The sequence below is a fragment of the Chenopodium album genome, chromosome 9 (assembly GCF_948465745.1).
Source record: "Chenopodium album chromosome 9, dcCheAlbu1.1, whole genome shotgun sequence".
NCBI classification, from domain to species: Eukaryota; Viridiplantae; Streptophyta; class Magnoliopsida; order Caryophyllales; family Amaranthaceae; genus Chenopodium; species Chenopodium album.
This window is the reverse complement of record NC_137842.1, coordinates 66,218,111-66,239,560: the sequence shown is the minus strand read 5'-3', so window position 1 is coordinate 66,239,560 and position 21,450 is coordinate 66,218,111. Positions and strand designations below refer to the sequence as shown.

The window sequence follows — 21,450 nt, the reverse complement described above, 5'->3', positions numbered from 1 at the left end:
AAAAAAAAAAAAATGATTACTTGTGTATAAAATAACAACATGAAACATACAAACCTCCAGATTGAATAAATTCTTTGGGGTCGGGGTGAGTATTTGACATGCTAGTGAATTTCATAGTTTTGATTAGAAATTATACTAACCGAAATTAGATTGTGTGTTTGTGTTTTTGTTGGCCTTGTCTTTACCTTGACCCTATGATGACCCATTTTTAATGGAGAGTAGTGAAAACAGGTAGAGAGAAGTTTTTCAGGTGATGAAACATATTCATGATGGGCATGAGTGAAGAGCGAATCATGCTAGTTTCCATAAGTTTATGATTTGTTTATTGCTTTAATTATTTTATTATATTATGCTTGTAAGACTAACACAATGGTTTTAAGTTGGTTGGTTTTGTTAAGGGCTTACAATGGTTCGAAGTTGTAGGTTGACTCGTTTTACTTTGGTTTGACTTTACTTTCGTTTTGTTGACTTTTTAAGTTGAATCGTTTTGAATGTTTTTAAAAGTAGTCTTCCGCTGTGTGTCTTTGATAATTGCCTTAGCCGTTTTCAAGGTGGCAGTAATGTCTTAGATTTCCTTATTTCGAGTTTTAAACAGAGCAAAACAAATATTTTACAAGAAAGGAATTTTTAGGGTTATACAGTTACGGAGTACGGACTAGTTCACAATCAATAACCGTAAAATGAACTAAACATGGCCTATTCCAGAGTTAAGGTAAAATACTATCCCTGAACTACTTTGGTATTTGTAGCATTTTAGTTTCTCAACTTTTGAATGAGGGAAAATGGTCCCTCAACCACCAATGACTCGCTTTTCAGGTACAAATTAGCTAACTAAGCATAGTTTAGGGACCTTAGTGCACATGTGGCAATAATTTAATGATTTTAAAATAAATAGGGACTTTCAGCTGATGAGTTGGAATTAATTAAATTAGAAATAAAAGTTTAGGGCCCTATTGGGTGAGGTGGCTAATGTAATTATTATAAACCAAAGTTTAAGGACCTACGAGAACACATGATGCTCCCATACAAGAGTGATTATAAGTTTTAACCCATAGATGTAATTTAGTTCTACTCCGTGTTAAATTAATTTGATTTCAACAAAACCAAATTAATTTTAGTAAAAATTATTAACTTTATAAAAATATATAAGTGAAAGATATTTTAAGTGTGAAAATCATAGTCACAATTTACTTTCTTGTACTAAAATATGTTAATAAATCTCGCTAAAAAATCTAGCTATAATACGAAATTTTTTTGTGAAAGAAAATTTCCTTCTTAGCTCTTACTCATTCAGCTAAACACATTTAGTTAATAATCTAGGGCAATTATTATTTTCTCCTTTTTTTTTTTTTTGAATAGAATTATTATTTTATCCTAGAAATTAACACAAGATAAAAACAATAAAAAACCTTAAAAATTGTCACATGAATTGAATTTAATTAATTACATGAAAAAAATTGAAACCATTTTAGAAAATAAACTCATGAAAATAAATTGTCAGTTTGAGAGAAAAGTGGGGTGGTATTATTTTTTGTTCTAGTTTTCAATCTTTTCATATTTCTATTTAGTTTTATATTACAAAGTTGGGTTTTATCTTACACTCACTTTGAGAACACATTACATTTTTTTTTTTTTTTTTTTTTGTGTGTGTGAAATATATAAGTGGTAAGGACTTAGAATTTGAGAATGTATGGTTAATGAGTTTAGTTGAGATATATTGTAAAAAAAAAATATGATTATGAAAAAAAGGTAAGAAGAAAAGGAGTGATAAGAAATAATAAATATATCATGATTATCAAAATTTATTAGGAATTTTTATTCTTGCCAACTCACTTTATAATTATTTAATTGGTAAAAAAAAAAAAAATCTCACTTTATAAATCCCTAAGCTTTAATTTACTTCATATTTAATTTAATTAATTGACCGATGAATTATGATCTAACAAGTGCTTAAACTTTTGCTTGAAAATAAAAATAAAAATAAATGACACATCATATTAAATGGTCCCTAAACTTCGCTTAGTTGGTTTGGAAGTCTCTAAACTTTCTGATTAAGCTTTTCCTCCACCAGAAATGGTGAGACTTGGGTGATTGATTCTGTCTCAATTAAAAGTCTAAAATACAACAAATACCAAGTTTAGGGGCTGTATTTTACCTTAACTCGCCTATTCCACGTGTCAATCCTTTCATACTGTTTCTAGATAATGCTATCAGCACCCAATTAAAAAGTTCGAAACCATATCTTCATTTCTCAATTTTTTTCTCTCTTAAAACCAAAAAAAATCATTTTTCCTCTTCAAATCCCTCCAAATGTCACCCTACAACAACAACAGCAACAACCCAATCCCAAAGAAACGACACCGTATCAACAGCTCCACCCGCCTCTCCTCCCTCTCCTCCGCCGCCGATTCCTCCGTTCAACTCCTCTCTTCGCCGATCTCCGGCGGCTTCAACGATGCTCCCACCGCCGACATCCTCCTTCGCCTCTTCCACGACTCCGATTCTCTCTCCTCCATTGCCGAAACCTCCGATCCTTCTTCCTCCGATGAACTCCAGGTTTACCTTCATTCTTCTGCACTTTGTAGGGCCAAGTATTTCTCCGCTTTGTTCTCTGATCGATGGAGCAAAAACGATGATGATCGGAAGAAATTGAATTATCAGAAGGTAAATCTAGCGGTTTCGCCGAAATCTGGCTCGATTAATTCTCATTTGGTTGTTCTAAGGTTACTATACAGTGAGGATTTGTCAAATGCTGTTAATTCTGCTGCTACGGCGATTTCGATTTTGCCTGTTGCGATGAAATTGTTGTTTGATGATTTGGTTAAGCAATGTGTTAGGTTTTTGGAAGCTGTTCCTTGGAGTGAGGAGGAAGAAGAGGAGATTTTGAATTTGGTTCCATTTTTGAGTGAGGAAGAATCGAAGGAGCTTTTAGCTAGGGTTTCGACATCGAAATCGGATTCATGTGAGCAAATGCTTGATAATTTGCTGGTTTCAGCGAAGCAGAATCATCCGAATTTGGCGCCGGTGAAGGCGTTTGTTGCGAGGTTGTTGAGGGAGTTTTCGTCGAGGGAGTCGGCGAGGAGAGTGCTGGAGAAGGCGTTTCTGATGAGTTTGAAGGTGGTGAAGGGATCATTGGAGGAGTATTCGAGTCCAGACTTTCGAGGGGATCATGCTGAGACTGAGGCTATTCAGAGGTTGAATCTGCATACTGCATTGACTAATGGGAAGCACTTGGTGTGGCTTGTGGAGAGGATGATCGAGCTTCGAGTTGCGGAGATGGCTGTCAAGGAGTGGAGTGAGCAGGATTCCTTTGCTGCTGATTTACAGAGGGCGTTTCGCGATGATGCTTGGAGGAATATCGTGCCTGGGCTTCCTACGGTTGTGTTGAAGTGTACGTCCAAGCTTGCCTGTGCTGTGGCTTCAGGGAACATTTTAGTTGCTCGGCAGGTATATACTCTTTTGGATTAAGGTTAATGTTTGATACAATGTTTGATTTTTCGAAGATTATTGCTATGCCTAGCTATCTAATATCTATGACAGACTTTCAGTAGATGATCATTCATTATCGAACTTGTGATGTGAAGATTAAGCACACGAACTTAGATGAATGGACCTTGTTTAACGATACTTGCTTTTCTGGACCCTGTATGTCGGATGCCTTTGGTAGTTGGATTGAGATGAGATTGTTTCTGGCTTTTCTAGACCTTGTTTGTAATGCTTATGGTCATTTGTTAGTGATTTGGCCAATTCTAACTTTTTCGGACCATGTTTCTTAAGCTTATGGTCTTAGGTTTGTAATAATGTGATCGTTTCTAACTCTTCCCAACCTTTTTTGCCTCATACTTTTGGTCGTTGATCAAGGTTGCAGTTAGTACATATTGAGTTGGCCTAATCTAATGTCAATGCTAACTAGTCACTACTTTTGCTTCTATTCGCATTTATGTGATCAATACTGTAATTTGGAGATGAAAGTGCTTGAATTGAAGTTTTCCCAAGTTTAGTGATGCTTTTGGTTTTTGGAAGTCCAGAGTTTCCACATGCTGGAGTGACTGATTTTTATTGCTTCATTGTGACTGACGGTATGATTAACATCAATTATTTGTGTTTTTGAGTCCTAGACTAATCTTTATTACCTTGGCTAGTGTGTGCTTTAATTTGTTTTGAATAAATGGTGTATGAAGCTGAAAGTAGCCTGAAACTGCTTTGTATATTTAAACCTTGGAAATAAGACTAGTCTGCTAGAGAGGGACATCAGAAGTTCTGATTCCTTTTATTCGTGAGAAATTTTGATGGCAACTGGACGGGGTTTATGATGGTTTCTTGAAAATTTTGAGGTGAGAACGTTCAAAAGAGATTGCCTGCTGATATATTTGTATGTGCTTATAGACTTGTTACATACTTACATGTGATGATCGGCTGGATAAAACATAGACTTGTGTGTGCTTTTAAACGTGTATGCTTTCTGTTTTGCTGGTTATCTTAGTATATCTGCTGCTCTTGTGTTGGATTGCACTTTTATGTACTCGTTGGCTCATTGCATCCCTTTTAAAGATTATGGCTTTAATTTGTTAGCTTTAATGTCTCATTGATGTTTATATTGTATATTTTTTCTTGGCTATCTTTTTAGGTTAGAATGAAATTCGTGAAAGATTGGCTTCCTGTGCTGATTATATGCAAAGACAATGCATCTCCTGTGCTTCCCAGCCACAAGCCAGTTCTTCACAGTTCTACTACGTTATATTTAGAACTTGAAGAGATATTCTTGAAGATAATCTCCACATTGCCCATGGATGATGCACAAGAGCTACTGCAGCAATGTCTAAGTTTCTCAACCCGAGATTCAGAAGACTGTCCCCATTTAATTACAGCCTTCAATACCTGGTTTCGGCGTGCAACCCGACCATCTTTGTCAACAAGTTTCTCATAGAATGCTTTACTCATGCTTTTCTTCTGTCGTAATGCTCTGTGTGGACTGGGCTGGCTAGGATATCGCGTGTTGATAGTCCTGTATAGACTATAGATGTAATTAGAACTTTGTTAATGAGCTAGATTGTGGTTTGATGTATTGATTCCACTTATGTACATTTGTAAATTGGACATGGTTTTTAATGAGAAAACTTGTTACCTTTTCTAATTTTGGTTTTGCTGAATGGGTGCATTGGGTGCATTTCACTTTGAATGATAAGACTTCAAATTATAGTACATTAGTACTGCACACCATTTTATGACCTAAGGTACTTTTATCTTCTTTGATTTTTTTCCTTTTGTCAATAATTTCTTTTAGGCTAACAAAACTATTCCCAGATACGAGAGCGTATTATGTACACCCGGGTTATTTACTCATTTACCAACAAATGAGTAAATATATTATTTGCCTATTTGTTGATTAAATTAGTGTACATTACACCCGGTGTATATAACAAATTCTAATTGTACTAGGATAAAACTTTCAACTCGATCTCAAGAATCAAATACCAATCATTAAACCATCTTATTTATCAGATAAGATTAGCTTTTTGGATAATTGCTAACCCAATTTTTTTTTTTTTTTGGTGTTTAGTGAGCCATAAGGGCAGGGGTGAGAATCGATCTCATGATCTCCTGGAATCGGGAAGGGAGCTCTAACCACTTGAGCTATCTTCACTCTCGCTAACCCAAAAAATTAGCATACGTCAACATAGATTCATAAAGGTAAATTGGGTGTTAGGTGAACAGAATAAAATAAATTCAGATTGTCACATGTAAACAGCAGAATAAGTTGAATATTAATGAAAAATGAACTATCAAAATCAAAAATTAAATTGCTAACATCCAAAGCTCCTACATCACGCATGAAATTCGTCAATTGCTGAAGTTTAAAACAAGCATGCAGTTCATCTAGGATTCTATAACGAATAACATAATTGAAATTTTAATAAGGTATGGTCAAAGTGATACAAAGATATAGTTTCTTTTACTGAAAAAGAACATGTTTGGTGCCCAATAACTTTCTACAATTTTTTTGTAACAAAGAAGTTATGAATGATAATTTCGAATTCTCTCTGTAAATAGAAGTAAATGGGTTTTATTTGGCTTTAAACCTAAGACAAATACATAGTTAGCCAACTTTAATTTATTTAAAAGAATAAATCGCAATCTTTATCACTTTGACAAAAAGTAAAAATTGATGATGAGGATGAGATTTACTTCTATCAATTTAAGAAAAGTTATATTTTAATACACAAACTTGTAAAAAAAATTTAGTTGATATAGTTACCTATTTTTACAGGAGTACAAATTAGGAAAAGTAAGTATGTTACCTCTATAAAACTTATTCCATTGTCTACATATATAACAGGTTTAAAATTATCCAAAAAAATTAAGTTATTTCAAAATGACTATAAGTTAATTACCCCAAAATTATTCGTTGTATATTGACATTATTGTAAATCAGGTATATACAGCTTTGTTATTATTTTTTATTTTGATTTGTAGAAAACAAGGGGGAGATACAAGGACTCGAGTGCAAGACTAAAAGTAAAATTTGACAAGATAAGAAAGGGTTTTATCTCTATCACTCTATGTATTTAAGAAAAGCTAAACATTTTAATATGCTATAAGCTAAACATTTAAATATTATATGCTATAGGACTTGATCACAAGACCACTATTATTGTAAAATCAAAAGTATCTCACATCCTCACGTCTATAGACTTACTCTGTATATACTTCCTCCATTCTAGTAATATTGCAACAACTGGACTTTTACACTAATTATCACACTTGTTTGATCACATGTTATGATTTATACGTAAAGTAAAATATAGTTATGTGAGGTCTTGTTAGATCCGTCTCATAAAATACTTTCAAAATATCAACTTTTTATAATTTTTACTCTTATATAATTATAGATATTTAACATATAAAATAAGCTTTGGGGGTTCGTAATTTCATCCTTATTTCAATATTAGTGGAAAAGAGGAAGTATCTGAACATCAGCGATGCTAAGGCTGTTAGAAATTTCTCCTTCATCCACATCATTTTCACCAAATGTTATTACTTTGGCATATATATGCTCTTACAAGACTCACCCCCTAATTATTAGACATATAGACAGCTTCTGAGCAAGCCCAAACAAAATGAGAAAGACTTGGCGAGGGTAGTACACTAGTACCCCAATGTTGCCATTTGCTAATGCTCTAAGAGGCTATAATAAGAATTCAATTGAAATACGTAGTTTTAAAATTAAGACTTTAGGGTTCCATCAAATCGTTGTTAACATGTCAATAATTTATGCCACGTACAAAATTATATTTAAACTTGTTAACAAATGGATTAAGAAGGTGGGACATTATTCAAGACTATAAAGAGTAAAGACACAACCACGTAATTAAGCTGGAGAAGTTGATAGCTCATACTAGTCAAGTATTCAATAAGTGCCATTTTACATGCCGTTAGAAAATGCTCCTATTTACCCATGCCACGTGTAAAAAGACAAGATTAGCCATGATATACTCCCCTTTAATTGGACCACCATACACGTAAACCAAGGTCATTTTCGTCCTTTTATCCATTTGGACCTCCTTGGCTTCATTAGCCCTCAGCTGACTAAAACGGTCATGACTAATTAAAAAATTGGAAACTCTAGATTTATAACAACAATAATGTATTAGATGTTGATTGGTTTAGATCTCTTTTATTAATTGTTTACGCATTGATTATACATTAAAAAAGAATACTTTTATTTATAAGTAGTATGAAAAATAATAATACTCTTTTTATATGTATAACAGTTATATAAATAGATGCAAACATGACGAAATTTTATTTTAAATCACTAAGTTCTAATTTGTGTAAGTGGAAGATCTTTGCTTTCCTTATTTAATTGATTTAGCTTTGGATGTTTGTTTACCTTCATTGATTGATCTGACCAATGTTTCTAAATTCAAATGTACTTTTAATTCACTTAGCTTTGGATGTTTGTTTACCTTCATTGATTGTTCCTCTTTTTCAACCCATGTTTCTAAATGCAAATGTACTCTGAATTGGATTTAGCCTTAAATTAATTAATAATTTACTCCGTTTTAGCCAAATCTAAATTTGATTACCCTACCTTGATTTTCTCTCTTGATATATGTTAACTGAAAATGGATGCAAAATTAATTTTCCCTTCTTCGAAAATATATTGTTGTTTGATAGGTTGAGAATGGCCTAGTAATCTTATAGGTCACGAATTAAATAGTTGATATGTGATAATTTACAAAAAATACCAATCATGTAGTTTGATTAATAGCCTTTGATCTCTATCATTTTATAATTTCATCTTCATTTGACGCACATGATATCCATAAACTTGTCACGTAGATGAGTTACATATATGTCAACATCATAACTGGTAAGAACCATATTCAAAAGGGAATAAACATTAAAAAAGCTCTATCCATAATGACTTGCAAGACATATCAATAGTAAAGTCTATTGATTATAACAAAGCCTAATTAATGAAAACTAATGAACGCTACGGGGCGTTGGATAAGCTAGCTAAAAATAGAAGAATTAAATTAAAATTTACGAAGTAACATTAATTACACCGATTGATGCGTGATTTTATCATGCTTTTCCAAATTAATACCACTTTAGAAAATATTTGAAATGCTTATCCAACGCTCAGGGACGTTCGTTACGAAGATACTTAAAAAATAATTAGGCAAACCACATTGCAATTATAGCAAAAATAATGTTATACACACAACTCAATATTCAAGAACAAAGTGAGTAAAAAAACAAGAACTTTCATTATTATATCCGTTGAAACCGCTCTCTCACAGTCACACTCTCTCTGTCTCACTCACTCAGTACTCCCTCTCATTCTCTCTCTCTGAGCTCAGCTCGCTCACTTGCTTTCTCAGAGAGATACCTTCCAAATGACTCCATCTTTCTCTCTCTTCTCGCAAATCATCTTCTGAATTCCCCCTGAATTTCCAATGGCAGAAGAATTTACCCTCTGAAAAAACAACAAAATCCCCTGTTTTTGTTTTTATTTTATCTTTTTCTTTCTCTAAAAGTTCCTCTGTTTTCAACTATGGCGACGGAAAACCCAGATAAAACCATGATTCAAACATTAACTACAACCTCAATTATCGGCATAAAACTCTACATTTTGATCTTAATTTTTGTGGGTCTTTCGATTTTTTCTTGTTTTCTCATCTTCATCTGTTTAATCAGACGGAAAAACAAACTGGGTGGTCAAAATCGGATATATTTGCGACAAAGTTCGGGTATAATTCCGCTATTTTCGTCGGAAATTAAAGCAGTGAATGATGAAAATGGGGTTAAAAAGAAAATGGGGGAGATTTTAAAGGGAAATAAAACAGAGGAAATTGGAATTTTGGTTGAAGGAGAGAAAAATAGAAGTAAATCGACGGAAAGTAGCGACGGAAGTTCTTCAAGTAAAGCGTCGGTGGTTTCATCGGATATTCCAAACATTGGGTGGGGCCGTTGGTATAGCTTGAGGGAGCTTGAGGTTGCGACACGTGGATTTTCCGATGAAAATATTATTGGTGAAGGTGGTTATGGTGTTGTTTATAAGGGTGTTCTTGAAGATGGGTCTATTGTTGCTGTCAAAAATCTTCTAAACAACAAGTATGTTTCTATTTTGCACATTTTTCTATGAATTTGGTCGTTTAAATCTTTGAATTTTTTTGGTAATTGTGTGAAATTTGATATGGCTATTTAGCTCTAAAATCATGCATCGATAAGTGTAATTAATGGTTACTCTCGTATTTAAAGTACAGTATTAATTTTGTAACTTAATGGGGTATAAAATCAAGTATCGATCAGTGTTATTATCGTACGGAGTAATTAAAAACTTGGGTGCGATAATTTGTGATCAATTTCTTATGCATAACCCTTTAAGCTACCTCTAGTGTCTTTCTTTGATTGATTGGGGGTGAAATGTTTGGTTTAGAAAATGTGAAATCTTTTCTCTTGTTTTCCAATTGTAAGCTAAAATGTTTGATTTCAAAATTGGGTTGAAGTCTATTGGGAGGGATTACAGCTAATTTTGTCAAGTATTTCTGGAATTGTTTGTGCCACATTCATCAAACTTTTCTCATAATTCATGAATATACTACGTATATTATGTTGAATTCAAGAATTTGTTTATATTAATGTTCATGGTAAAGTAAGCAAATTTTCACAATCTTTTAATGCTAAATAATCATCATGTTGTTGATTTTAATTTTAGTGGGTCTTTTATTTTATGTCTTAATATTGTGTGAAATATTAATAGATATTTACATGTTTGTGCTCAAAGTCATCATGTCGGTTTGAAGATTTTGATGGGGCACTCTTTAACTTTGCTTAGATCTAACGGTGCTACTTGCAATTCCATGTGTCAGTACTTGATAGCAATTTCTTTATATTTTTCATGAAAAAAAATAAAATTAGAAAAGTAGCTTGAAAAAAATTAAATAATGTTTATCTAAATCTTTTTTTTGTTATTTTGTTCATCTTTGGACTTGAGAAAGTATAATGCTCAATGAGATCTTTACTCCCCTTTTTGTCATCTTCATCATATGGTTTTTGGAGCTTTTGCTTTCTCTTCTTTTAATTTCTTTGTACTTTTTCTTTTAATTTGTTCTTACACATGTGTTATTTGATCTTAATTAGTTGTTTCCTACTTTAATGGAACTCTTTACTTGACAAAGCTCTTTGCTTTTAAGATTTATAGAACATTTTTTCGCGTAGTGAAGCTAAGCTTATAGGCCGAATAATTGGCTGAAAACTTTTAAACTAGTTTATGGCTTGTAAGAATTTTATTTGCATTGTGGTTTTTGGATCTCAGACTGTAAATGTGTAGTTACGGCCATGGAACCACTTTTACGGGCAATGTGGGTGTCTGGTCTATCGTGGTTATATATAATGAATTCATGATCACAATGTGGTGATGTGATTGAGATTAAGTACCCTAATCTGCTGTGAGATTATGCACAATATTGTGTGACTGACTCTAAAATTCAAATGGCTATGTTTTAATTTCAAAACATGGTTCTTGAAAATAAAATTTCAAATGCTGGAACTATTCTTGCTTTAAATTAATGGTATTCAAAATTCAAAAAAAAATGGACCATTGAGGTGTTGCATTTATGACATGTTTCCTAGAGTAGTACAGGGTGCTCAAAGATGCCTAACTGAACACTGCATTTACTATTACTTGCCTTCTTTTGTGACTTCTTGTGACACTTTTAATCCGTGAAGAAACTAATCAGCAGTGACAGAAACGAAACAAACTACTCACTTATGAAGGATGACATAAATAATTGATCAAGTGACATTGAAATAATTCTGTTTTCCCTTTGATTGATCACTCGATGGACGTTATCTGATCATAAACTAAACATTTCTTGCTCCATATTAATGTAAGATATCGGCTTACCAATGGATAATAACTAATCAGTTTGCACCTCCTTAATTACGAGTATATGTGTGTGCATAATAAAAAAACATTTGTATGAAAATGTAATTCTGATTATACTAAGTTGAAATGTAGGGGGCAAGCGGAAAAGGAGTTTAAGGTGGAAGTTGAAGCCATAGGAAAAGTAAGACACAAGAATCTAGTTGGTCTTGTTGGCTACTGTGCAGATGGAGCTCAAAGGTGTCCCTCTATTCTACCTGCCAATTCGACTTCACTTTCATCAGTCTGTTGTAAATGACTAATGTGTTGCTCGTACATATTCTTTGTTTGACAACTCAGGATTCTTGTGTACGAATATGTTGATAATGGCACTCTTGAACAATGGTTGCATGGAGATGTTGGGGATGTAAGCCCTTTGACCTGGGACTTCCGTATGAAGATTGCCATTGGAACTGCCAAAGGGTAAGATATTCATGTCCATATTGAACATTTCCCTTGTTCGATCAGCTTGTCAAGCCAATAACTCTACTGTGTGCTCAAATTCAATATCTGAATGTGTGAGCCTGGGACTAACTTGAGTTCCTTCCTCGATCTAGCTTTTTATGATGTCTGAATCAAGTTTCCATCGTTTCTTATAAATTATTTTTGGTTAATGATTAGATTTCCAAATATGCCACTACTTAGAATTTAGTGATGTAGAGAAAATATATTTCATCCCCAACTTTCATTCTTTCATTAAGGACCTCTGTGTAAGAGCATGTCAACTTAGTAATAATGATTTATGAAAGATAAGAACAGAACGATTAATTGCAGGCAGTTAATTATAATATGATTGGCCAACTTTCATGACTGATCAATCTTGTATATGTAGCAGTTAATATGCCACAATACGGTGCCTATATCACTTTTAGGTAATAAAATCCTAACTAGTGTGGTAATGGACTAATGGGTGAGGCGGGGAAGGTCAGTGCTCCCCAGCTGATATTTGTGCGATGAAGTAAGACTTGCATGCACAATAGAGCTATATATACGAAGATTCATTTCATCATGTCACATAGCTGATAAGACAATGCTTGTTGGACTTTGGTGTGTTGTAGCTACAATTTTTCCTGTGATTACTTTCCTGTCCTTTGCTTCATCTTTTATCAGATTGTAACTCATCTCTCCCACAGGTTGGCTTATTTGCACGAGGGATTGGAACCGAAGGTTGTTCATCGTGATGTCAAGTCTAGTAACATCCTTCTTGACAAAAATTGGAATGCAAAAGTATCCGACTTTGGGCTAGCCAAGCTTTTGGGATCTGAAGCAAGCTATGTAACTACTAGAGTAATGGGAACATTTGGGTTCGTCCTCTCTCTAGCATTCGCTCACATGTAGTCTTGTAAACTGAACCAGACACTTTGGGATAGGAATGCGATTAATGTTTGATTCTAGATTTCTAATCCTAGGAATTGATTTTGCAGGTATGTCTCCCCAGAGTATGCCAGCACAGGTATGCTTAGTGAGTGGAGTGATGTATACAGTTTCGGTGTTCTGCTTATGGAATTGATCTCAGGAAGGTGCCCAGTCGATTATTCGAAACCCCCTGGAGAGGTTTGTTGACTTATTGTTTGCATAGTCTGTAAAGTGAAATCTTCATCTGCTCTTCTCTAACATTGCTTAAATATTCAGATGAACTTGGTTGATTGGTTCAAGGGAATGGTAGCAACTCGACGTGCAGAAGAAGTGGTGGATCCATTGATTACTGTTCAACCCTCTTCTAGGGCACTAAAGCGGGTTTTATTGATCTGCCTTCGGTGTATAGATCTGGATGCTAATAAACGGCCAAAGATGGGGCAGATCGTGCATATGCTCGAGGCAGATGAATTTCCCTTTCGTCCTGTAAGTCATATTCTATGTTCAAGTTTTCATATAATTACTGGTAGGGTATTCGTTTGTAAATATATTCTCGTCTATCCAGCAACCATTTTGCCTTGACAGCTCCGTTCTGCTAGTCCTATCAAAGCTATCAGCCCTTAAGTGTAACCACCATTTTTTTGCCTTAATATCACAGATAATATCTATAAGAGTGAATGAGACTATAAAAGCAGGACTACTTTAATCAATTAAATATTTAGTCCGAAATAGTATTTAGCTACAACACCCAAACTTATCCTGAAAATGAGAGAATCCCATACATGAAACAACCACCATGCTACATTAGCTACAATTATGCAGTGAATTAATTGAAAGTGTAGAGTAGAATTGATGGATGCTCTGCCTCACACTGCCTACATTATTCTGATTGGATTATGCGGCTTTGCAGGATCATCGACCTACACGACAGGATGCTCCTCTGACTTCTGCTACCGAGAAACTTCAGTTATCCGATAAAGGGTTCTCTAGGTGAACATCCAAAGAGACTCTCGAGGAGTTCTATTAGGATCTATTTAGTGTCCATTACACAAGTAAGTAAGGCGGATAAATTTGTATATTTAGCTTATACAAACAAGATTACAGGTGATGAGCCTTGGGTGGCATGTTTTGTTGGTTTATTCTTTTTTTCCACATTATCTTTATCTGGTTAGAAAGAACTGCAATTGAATGAGCCTTGTATGTACAGTATATAGTAGTATTTATCGGCTTCTAGAAGTAAGAATTTTTCTTTTGTTTTCTGTAAAATTTGGAGGCTCTAACATTGTTTATAAATTGGCTTAATTTTGTAAGTTTCAATTGCCTTTGTAACTGTCTCAATATTTTACAGGAAATTGATGCAAGTGTTTATGTCAAAATTCTGGTATTATTTGATCATCTTATAGGCTGCAGTAGCTTAGAAAATAATTGTACAACTGACCTCAAAGCTCCTAAGTCGATTAAAACGATTAGTAAGGACTTTAATGCTTACAAGGCTATGATTTCTAGTTATCTTGCGACATCTCAACAAATTTGTTACTCCTTCTGTCGGAAATTAGTTTTTAGTACTTCGTATTACTTTGTCACTCACAATATATATGGAAGAATCCTATCTGAATCAGGAACAATTAATTCCCAATACAAACCCAACAAGTAGAGAACATTAACATAATAATATGATGATTCGAGCTTTAAAGAAGTAGAGAACATTAACATACAAATCATCAATAAAAAAACTCGAACAAATGAAACACATTAAGATAATCAATTTCTCAACAATTTGACAAAATTAAACAATTTAAGATCCAAAATAAAATTGAAATAACTATAATCCGTAGGTTTTGCTGTTCTTTACCATTAATGTATTCACAGCACATCAATTCTTGTTCCAATTCGCTGTATAAAACGTATGAAGAGGAGATCTTTATGTTGTTTTTTTTTACCAAATCAGCCAACACGACGATGTTTTTCTTCATCATATTCTCTGTGTACAGTCTATGACTTTCGAGTTATTGAAGCCTCGATTTAACTTGTGTAATTTCTTTCTCTACCATGCCAAGAAATTCCGTGTCTTCCTTAGCAAACTTTTCAATGTGCTTAGATACCTTATTGCGCGTCCTTCTATTTTATCTAAAAGGTGCAACTTACCAATAATATTTTTAACCTCCTCTTCGTCCTTAAACTTGTACACACACTTGGTAATTAGATCCTTAGATGCCTCACGAAGTTGGTCGTGTTGTTTGATATACATTTCAAAGTTGTTAAGGTTGTACCTTAGCATTGTATCCATGTTACATTTTCGCGATTCAAGCTCTTCAAGTTCAAGATTTGTGTTCTTGATTTCATTCTCTATTTCATTTTGAAACATTATACACTCGTCTGTTTCTTCTATAAGGTTGTTGATTATACCGGTCACCACGTTAAACTTCTCCGCCCAATCCTCGAATTGATCATTGGTTTCGAAAGCTTGTCGAATCAAGAATTGGTTAGAATCATCCTTACTACTATTCTCTTGGTAAAGCAATCTCTCAACAGTCTCAAGTAATTCCATTTGCTTTGCTAGTATTGTGAATTTGTGATGTGATTTTGTTATGCCAAACGAACTTTTATAAAATCTTGGACTCGATTTAAGGGAGAGTCAAACAAAGCTATAAAAAATCTCTTGATGATCGGATCAAATATTAACCAAAATAATAGGACGACTCCTAACAAAGATAAAATTATATCTTTTTATCTGACACTAAAAAGATAGATTCAAATAAAATTATTTTTTCGAAAAACAAAGAGTATCATATACGTAGTATTCTTTTTTTTTTTTTTCAATTCTTTTATGATTTTTTTTTTTCTAAATCAAACTAAAACCTCCTTGAGTGGACGGATTTAATTTATAATTTCATTAGAAATCATGAAAAAAGAAAAGATAAATTCTATTTCCTCAAAAAAAAAAAAAAAACAAAACGTAGTAAAAAAAATTCCTTTAAAAAAAAATTCCGTTGCCGGGACTTGAACCCGGGTCTCTCGGGTGAGAGCCGAGTATCCTGACCAACTAGACTACAACGGATTTGGTTGCTAACATTTCTTCACAAATGTTAATAAATAAAATTAAAATCATAAATCCTCATTGAATGACACGTGTCCGTAAAATTCTCCAATTTTCCCTAATCCAAACATACCCCGCCCAAAAATCAACCTGAACACATACATTCCTTTCTCTTCCCTTTCATTTTTCTTCATTTTCTCTCTCCTCCACTTTTTCTTCAACAATGTCTTCCATATAAATACCAAATCCTTCAATTTTCAACCTTCAGATCTACAAATTCATATATTACATCTGATAATCAACAATTTTAGAGAGAGAAATCAATGGAGGCGCAACTTGTTGAGAGGTTGGAGAAGGCAGTTGCTCGATTGGAGGCGATTTCTTCATCTTCATCTTCTTCTAGAAGCGTCGATTTTTCCGGCGAAGATGCGGTGGTGGATCCTTCGATCGTCGCTTTGGATGATCTGATCGCCAATTATGTTGGTAGGGTTTACGACGCTGCTCAGAAGATCGGCGGTAAAGTGTTGGAATCTACGGAGATTCTTCGTGATGCGTTTTCTGCTTTGCGTGAGCTTCTTGTTAAAGTTAAGCAGACTCAGGTAATTGTATTTCTGATTTTTGATGTTTGATTTTAAAATTTTGTTGATTTTATTTTTGGATTGAATTGTGGAGTTTGATTTGATTTTGATTGAGTGATTTTATGTGAATTTTGTGCATTGTGGAAAATTGTTTGACGATGAGAACTGTCTGATTTAAGGAATTCACATTTCAATTTTATAGATTTAGATTGAGCGTATTTTTGTTGATTTTGATTGGAAATTGTTGTGTAATGTGGATGTCGGATAATGATGATGATGAGGATAGTTCAAATTTTGGAATTCAAAATTTTAGATTTATAGAAGCTTGATTTGATTTGAATTGATTTTTTTTGTTTGTTTTGATTTAAATTGGAATAGTGCATATTTTGGACGAGTAATGTGTTGAATGTAAGATAAAGAATTTCTTGAATAACTCGGTGAAGAATCATTGAAGCTGAGAGATTTTTTCGAAGTTCTTGATTTCTACAGAAATGATCTTGTTTTTTGTATTGAGTAATGAATATCTGAAATTAGTATTTTAAGAACCTTACTTGTGTTGTATGCTCGCTTTATATTCTTCACTAAGCTTGCAATTTGGACTGATCAACAATTTTTATAGGCAAATACATTACAATATATTTTTTGAATGCTATCCAATATGAGGGAAATTGGATTGTCATCATGAAATTTTTATGCATGTTAGATTGTTTAGGAGAAATGTTAACAATCAACGGGATTAGGAATGGAAGGATTTGACATTTTGACCAGTAATATGATGGGGTAGTGGTAGGATAGAGATTTAATTTGCTATCGTAGCATCTATGTAAGGGCCCCTTACGGTTTGAGTGCACTATGTCTTGTTTGTGTAAAAATACTCGCAACATATTCTTCTTTTTCTTTCTTTTTTTTTTTTTTTTTTCCTTTATTTTTTTTGGGGTTAAGTTCCAATCTAGTGTGACTAACAGCTCCTTTTATATGTATGCGTAACCTTAAAAGACACAAATATTGGAAGGAAGTGCTATGTTACAAACTTTGCTTCCCTTGGTTTATTTATATTTGAGGTTTTTTAATCTCAATTAGTTGATATTTTACATTCCATCCTAATTATTCAAATTGGCAACTTTCACTTTTTAGAGTTATGAGGTTCTCCTTTTGTGTGTTTAGAGCTAAAACATATTATCTCCATTTATTATTTGAATATGACTTGCTAGCCTAAAATATCACTTATATTGAAATAGAGGGAATTACGGTTAATAGATAATGGGCATGGCTGGATATCTTTGCCGAGACTGGTCTTGTTTGAGTTTGAGATGTCCAAGTTTCATATTCTTTCCAGTTACGTGGCTGAAACTAGTACTAGGTACTGTGGTGAAGGTTTTGACTGGGGTGCCAAAGTGCCAAACTACTTGTGCACTGTGCTAAGATTTGTTTTTTAGTGAATGCACTTTTTTTTTCCTGCAGAAACCTGACATGGCCGGGTTGGGTGAGTTTCTAAAACCACTGAATGAAGTGATTATGAAAGCTAATGCCTTGACTGAGGGGAGGCGGTCTGATTTCTTTAACCATCAGAAATCTATTTCCGACAGCCTTGCAGCTTTGGCATGGATTGCATATACTGGCAAAGACTGTGGTTAGTATTTAATACTCTCTAACCTTCAAATGCTGATTTATTTCTTTATCCCCTCCATCTTTTCCTGGTCTCCTAAATCATATCTTCTTGGTAGGTATGAGTATGCCTATTGCACATGTGGAAGAAAGTTGGCAAATGGCTGAATTTTATAGCAACAAGGTATTACTTGACTTTTTTGGGCTTATGAATATAGATTATTTTGCAAGTATCTCAATATTGTAATTACAAACAACAAATTAATTGAGCATCTTTGGCTGAGTTTGAGTAATGAATTTTAATTCCAGTTCTTTTTTGGTCTTATCTGCTTCAAGGGGATATCTTTTCATTGTGCACACTGATCTGATTCAAACTGTTTGAGGCCTTTGAGCTTTACGGAAGTACTATCACTAGTTCACTACTTTGTCTGCATTTTCTGATTTTACAGATTCCTTTACTGTTTCTTTAATGTTCAGGTTCTGATTGAGTACAAAAATAAGGATCCTAATCATGTGGAATGGGCCAAGGCTTTGAAGGAGCTCTATTTACCAGGTTTGAGGGATTATGTTAAGAGTTTCTATCCACTGGGACCAGTTTGGAGTACCTCTAGCAAAGCTACTGTTGCTGCTGCACCTAAAGCCTCAGGACCAGCTGCTCCTGCACCACCACCTCCACCTCCTGCTTCACTCTTCTCTGCTGATTCTGCTAAACCTTCTTCATCACAACCAAAGGTAGGGATGTCTGCTGTTTTTCAAGAAATCAGTTCTGGTGGAGCTGTTACATCAGGTATCTACATTACTACATGTTCCTTTTCCCCTTTTCCTTTTTTTTGGTTAATTTTTGGTGACCAATCTCTTTCAATTCCAGGCCTGCGAAAGGTTACAGATGATATGAAGGCAAAGAACAGGGCTGGCCGTAGTGGTGTTGTGCCTGTTGTGGATAAGGAACCACGTGCTAAATCTTCTGCATTTTCCAAAACAGGGCCTCCAAAGCTGGAGCTTCAGATGGGTCGTAAGTGAGTGTCTTCCTATCTTTGATACATGTGCTGTCCCTTTTGCTGTTGTCAGTTGTCACTGATCAATGCTTTTATCTTCAATTTATTTGGTAGGTGGGCTGTTGAAAATCAAATTGGGAAGAAGGGTATGGTAATTAGTGAATGTGATTCAAAGCAGTCAGTTTATGTTTTTGGGTGTAAAGATTCAGTTTTGCAGATACAAGGTTTGTTGAGTTCTTACAAGTTGACTTCTCTTGGTTTGGGGACTCATATCTATCATTTAATTAACTGTAGTAAGCTCAGATTTTATCTTTGATTTATTACAGGAAAAGTTAACAATATCACTGCTGATAAATGCACTAAGATGGGAATTTTATTTAAGGTCAGTTTGCGGGTTTTTTGTTTTGAAAACTTTGCTTGTGTAAATTTTTCTGCATCATACTAGACCATGCTGATCTGACTTATGCAAGTGATGACTTGTACTACAGGATGTTGTAGCAGCCTGTGAGATTGTTAACTGCAATGGTGTGGAGGTCCAGTGCCAGGTAATTGTTTCACAATAAAAATGAAATATAAAGAAATGATGATGGCATATGGTGGGAAATTCTGAGTTTGGTAAATTTGAAATGCAGGGTTCAGCTCCAACAATTTCAGTGGACAATACATCTGGATGTCAAATATATCTGAGCAAAGATTCTTTGAATGCATCTATAACCACTGCCAAGTCAAGTGAGATCAATGTGATGGTACCTGCTTCTGATGCCGATGGTGATTGGGTATGCAGCATGAATCTAATTATTTGGTCTAGTACTGCTTTTTGGTAAATTTTGGTTTAGTACGTGTGTTTTTTTTACCTTTGTTTGTGTTGTAAAGAGTTTAGGTTGGGGATGAGGTATAGGTTAGTTTAAATTTTAGGATACTAGTGCTCAGTTCCTGGTAGTTAGAGAGCACAAGTACTGATGATTGTTAATATAACGTTAATTAAATAGTCAAAAATGCCAAAGTTGACATAGACACCCCTTTGTATTGATGAATAACATTGAAAGTAAATTCCATGTGTAATTTTGCTCCAAGCAATTTTTCTTTTTTTTATTTTTTTATTAGTGCTCAGTTCTTGGTTAGTTAACTCTAATTTCTTCGATGATCCATGGCATAGGTCTCATATCAAACTTTTTTATTTAAGAATTACCAAGCAAATTATAAAAATAACCCATTAAGAGTTTAGCTTGGTATAGGCTATAAGCGTCAGCTTAGGGTACTAGAGAAAGATGCCAAGACTATGGCCAAGGTCGCGAACATTGCGTTGACCAACAGCTGAAATGTAAGCCTACCCAACCGTATAGGATATCTAGAGAGTCTGGACACATTAATGGACCCTTGCAGCATAAGTGAGACATGTTTCTTACTCTCCTAGTGCCCATTAAACTGTTTTTGTCACAGCGGTAAACCTGCCCACAATGTTGATTTAGCAACTTTCTCTTGAGGAATTTTTCTGTTAGGCCCTGTTTGTTTAGTTGGAAAACTATTTTCATGGAAAAACACAATTGTGGAAATAGTTTTCCTTTGTTTCCTTACAAGATAAATTATTGACAGAGGAAAATGGGAGTGGAAGGGAGAAGGGTGAAGGGGTGGATGGGAGAAGATGAAAGGGTTTATTGGAGTAGGGAATGAAATGTGACATTCCTTTCATTTTATTTGATATAAAAATGCTTTCCACTCATGGGAAAACTATTTTTCACCTTTGGAAAAATTGGTATCCACCCTTTATAAACCAAACAATGGAAATTCGGAAAACCATTTTTCTAGAAAATGTTTTCTGAGCCTTAGACTTTCACATTCTTTTTAGGGTTGAGCATCTTCATTTGTTTCTTAAACATCATGTGATTGAAGACTGAATAATTTATAAAGTTACTAAATGGAAGTATATATCTGAAATGTTAGAGTTTTAAACGTTTTCTCTATTTTCAACTTGTAGGAAGAGCACTCCCTTCCGCAGCAGTACATTCACACATTCAAGGATGGTCATTTTGTGACATCTCCAGTTTCCCACTCTGGTGGCTAAACTTTATAATTTCCGGCTGCAGATTTAGGTTATCCTTGAGTCATCTCATGATTAAGTTTTTGTTTGTCAAGGCTAAGAAGTGCATATTCCATACTTCCAGTCTGTCTTGAATATGTTGCCACTGGGTTTTTGAAACAAAGGGTTTTGCATTCGGCTTTCTTCCCCCCCCCCCCCCCCCTAATTTATTCTTTTATTGATTCAGCTGTTGTATTATGCATTCTGTTTGTGGGTGAGGTTGTTGCTTTATACAAGGTGCCTTTGTTTGATTTTTCAAGTGCACTCCTGTAAGAACTCATACTTTGTATCGTTGTTTCTTCAGTGCTGTTATTAATAGTGGCTTTTTGGTTTTGTTTAAAGTTCTTGGAATAGTGTTGTTCATTCAT

At 34.3% G+C, this 21,450-nt stretch overlaps 3 protein-coding genes and 1 non-coding gene across 4 annotated transcripts; 3 read left to right on the top strand and 1 right to left on the bottom strand.

Moving 5' to 3' along the window:
* Window positions 1-2,259: 2,259 nt before the first annotated feature.
* Window positions 2,260-5,134, top strand: LOC145558842 (BTB/POZ domain-containing protein At1g63850-like). Its single transcript, XM_081620186.1, has 2 exons — window positions 2,260-3,447; window positions 4,628-5,134. The coding sequence occupies exons 1-2, from the start codon at window positions 2,311-2,313 to the stop codon at window positions 4,925-4,927; spliced, it is 1,437 nt and encodes a 478-aa protein (XP_081476312.1). The 5' UTR covers window positions 2,260-2,310; the 3' UTR covers window positions 4,928-5,134.
* A 3,655-nt stretch (window positions 5,135-8,789) lies between these two features.
* Window positions 8,790-14,072, top strand: LOC145560234 (putative receptor-like serine/threonine-protein kinase At4g34500). The gene is made up of 7 exons (XM_081621488.1): window positions 8,790-9,621; window positions 11,531-11,635; window positions 11,735-11,857; window positions 12,568-12,738; window positions 12,859-12,988; window positions 13,067-13,276; window positions 13,701-14,072. The coding sequence occupies exons 1-7, from the start codon at window positions 9,062-9,064 to the stop codon at window positions 13,782-13,784; spliced, it is 1,383 nt and encodes a 460-aa protein (XP_081477614.1). The 5' UTR covers window positions 8,790-9,061; the 3' UTR covers window positions 13,785-14,072.
* Window positions 14,073-15,775: 1,703 nt separating this feature from the next.
* Window positions 15,776-15,848, bottom strand: TRNAE-CUC (transfer RNA glutamic acid (anticodon CUC)). The gene has a single exon. It is a non-coding gene; the product is annotated as a tRNA-Glu (tRNA).
* A 125-nt stretch (window positions 15,849-15,973) lies between these two features.
* LOC145558841 (cyclase-associated protein 1-like) lies at window positions 15,974-21,423 on the top strand. The gene is made up of 10 exons (XM_081620185.1): window positions 15,974-16,426; window positions 17,867-18,035; window positions 18,130-18,194; window positions 18,488-18,797; window positions 18,879-19,026; window positions 19,120-19,229; window positions 19,332-19,387; window positions 19,494-19,550; window positions 19,638-19,781; window positions 20,981-21,423. The coding sequence occupies exons 1-10, from the start codon at window positions 16,151-16,153 to the stop codon at window positions 21,065-21,067; spliced, it is 1,422 nt and encodes a 473-aa protein (XP_081476311.1). The 5' UTR covers window positions 15,974-16,150; the 3' UTR covers window positions 21,068-21,423.
* The last annotated feature ends 27 nt before the right edge of the window (window positions 21,424-21,450 follow it).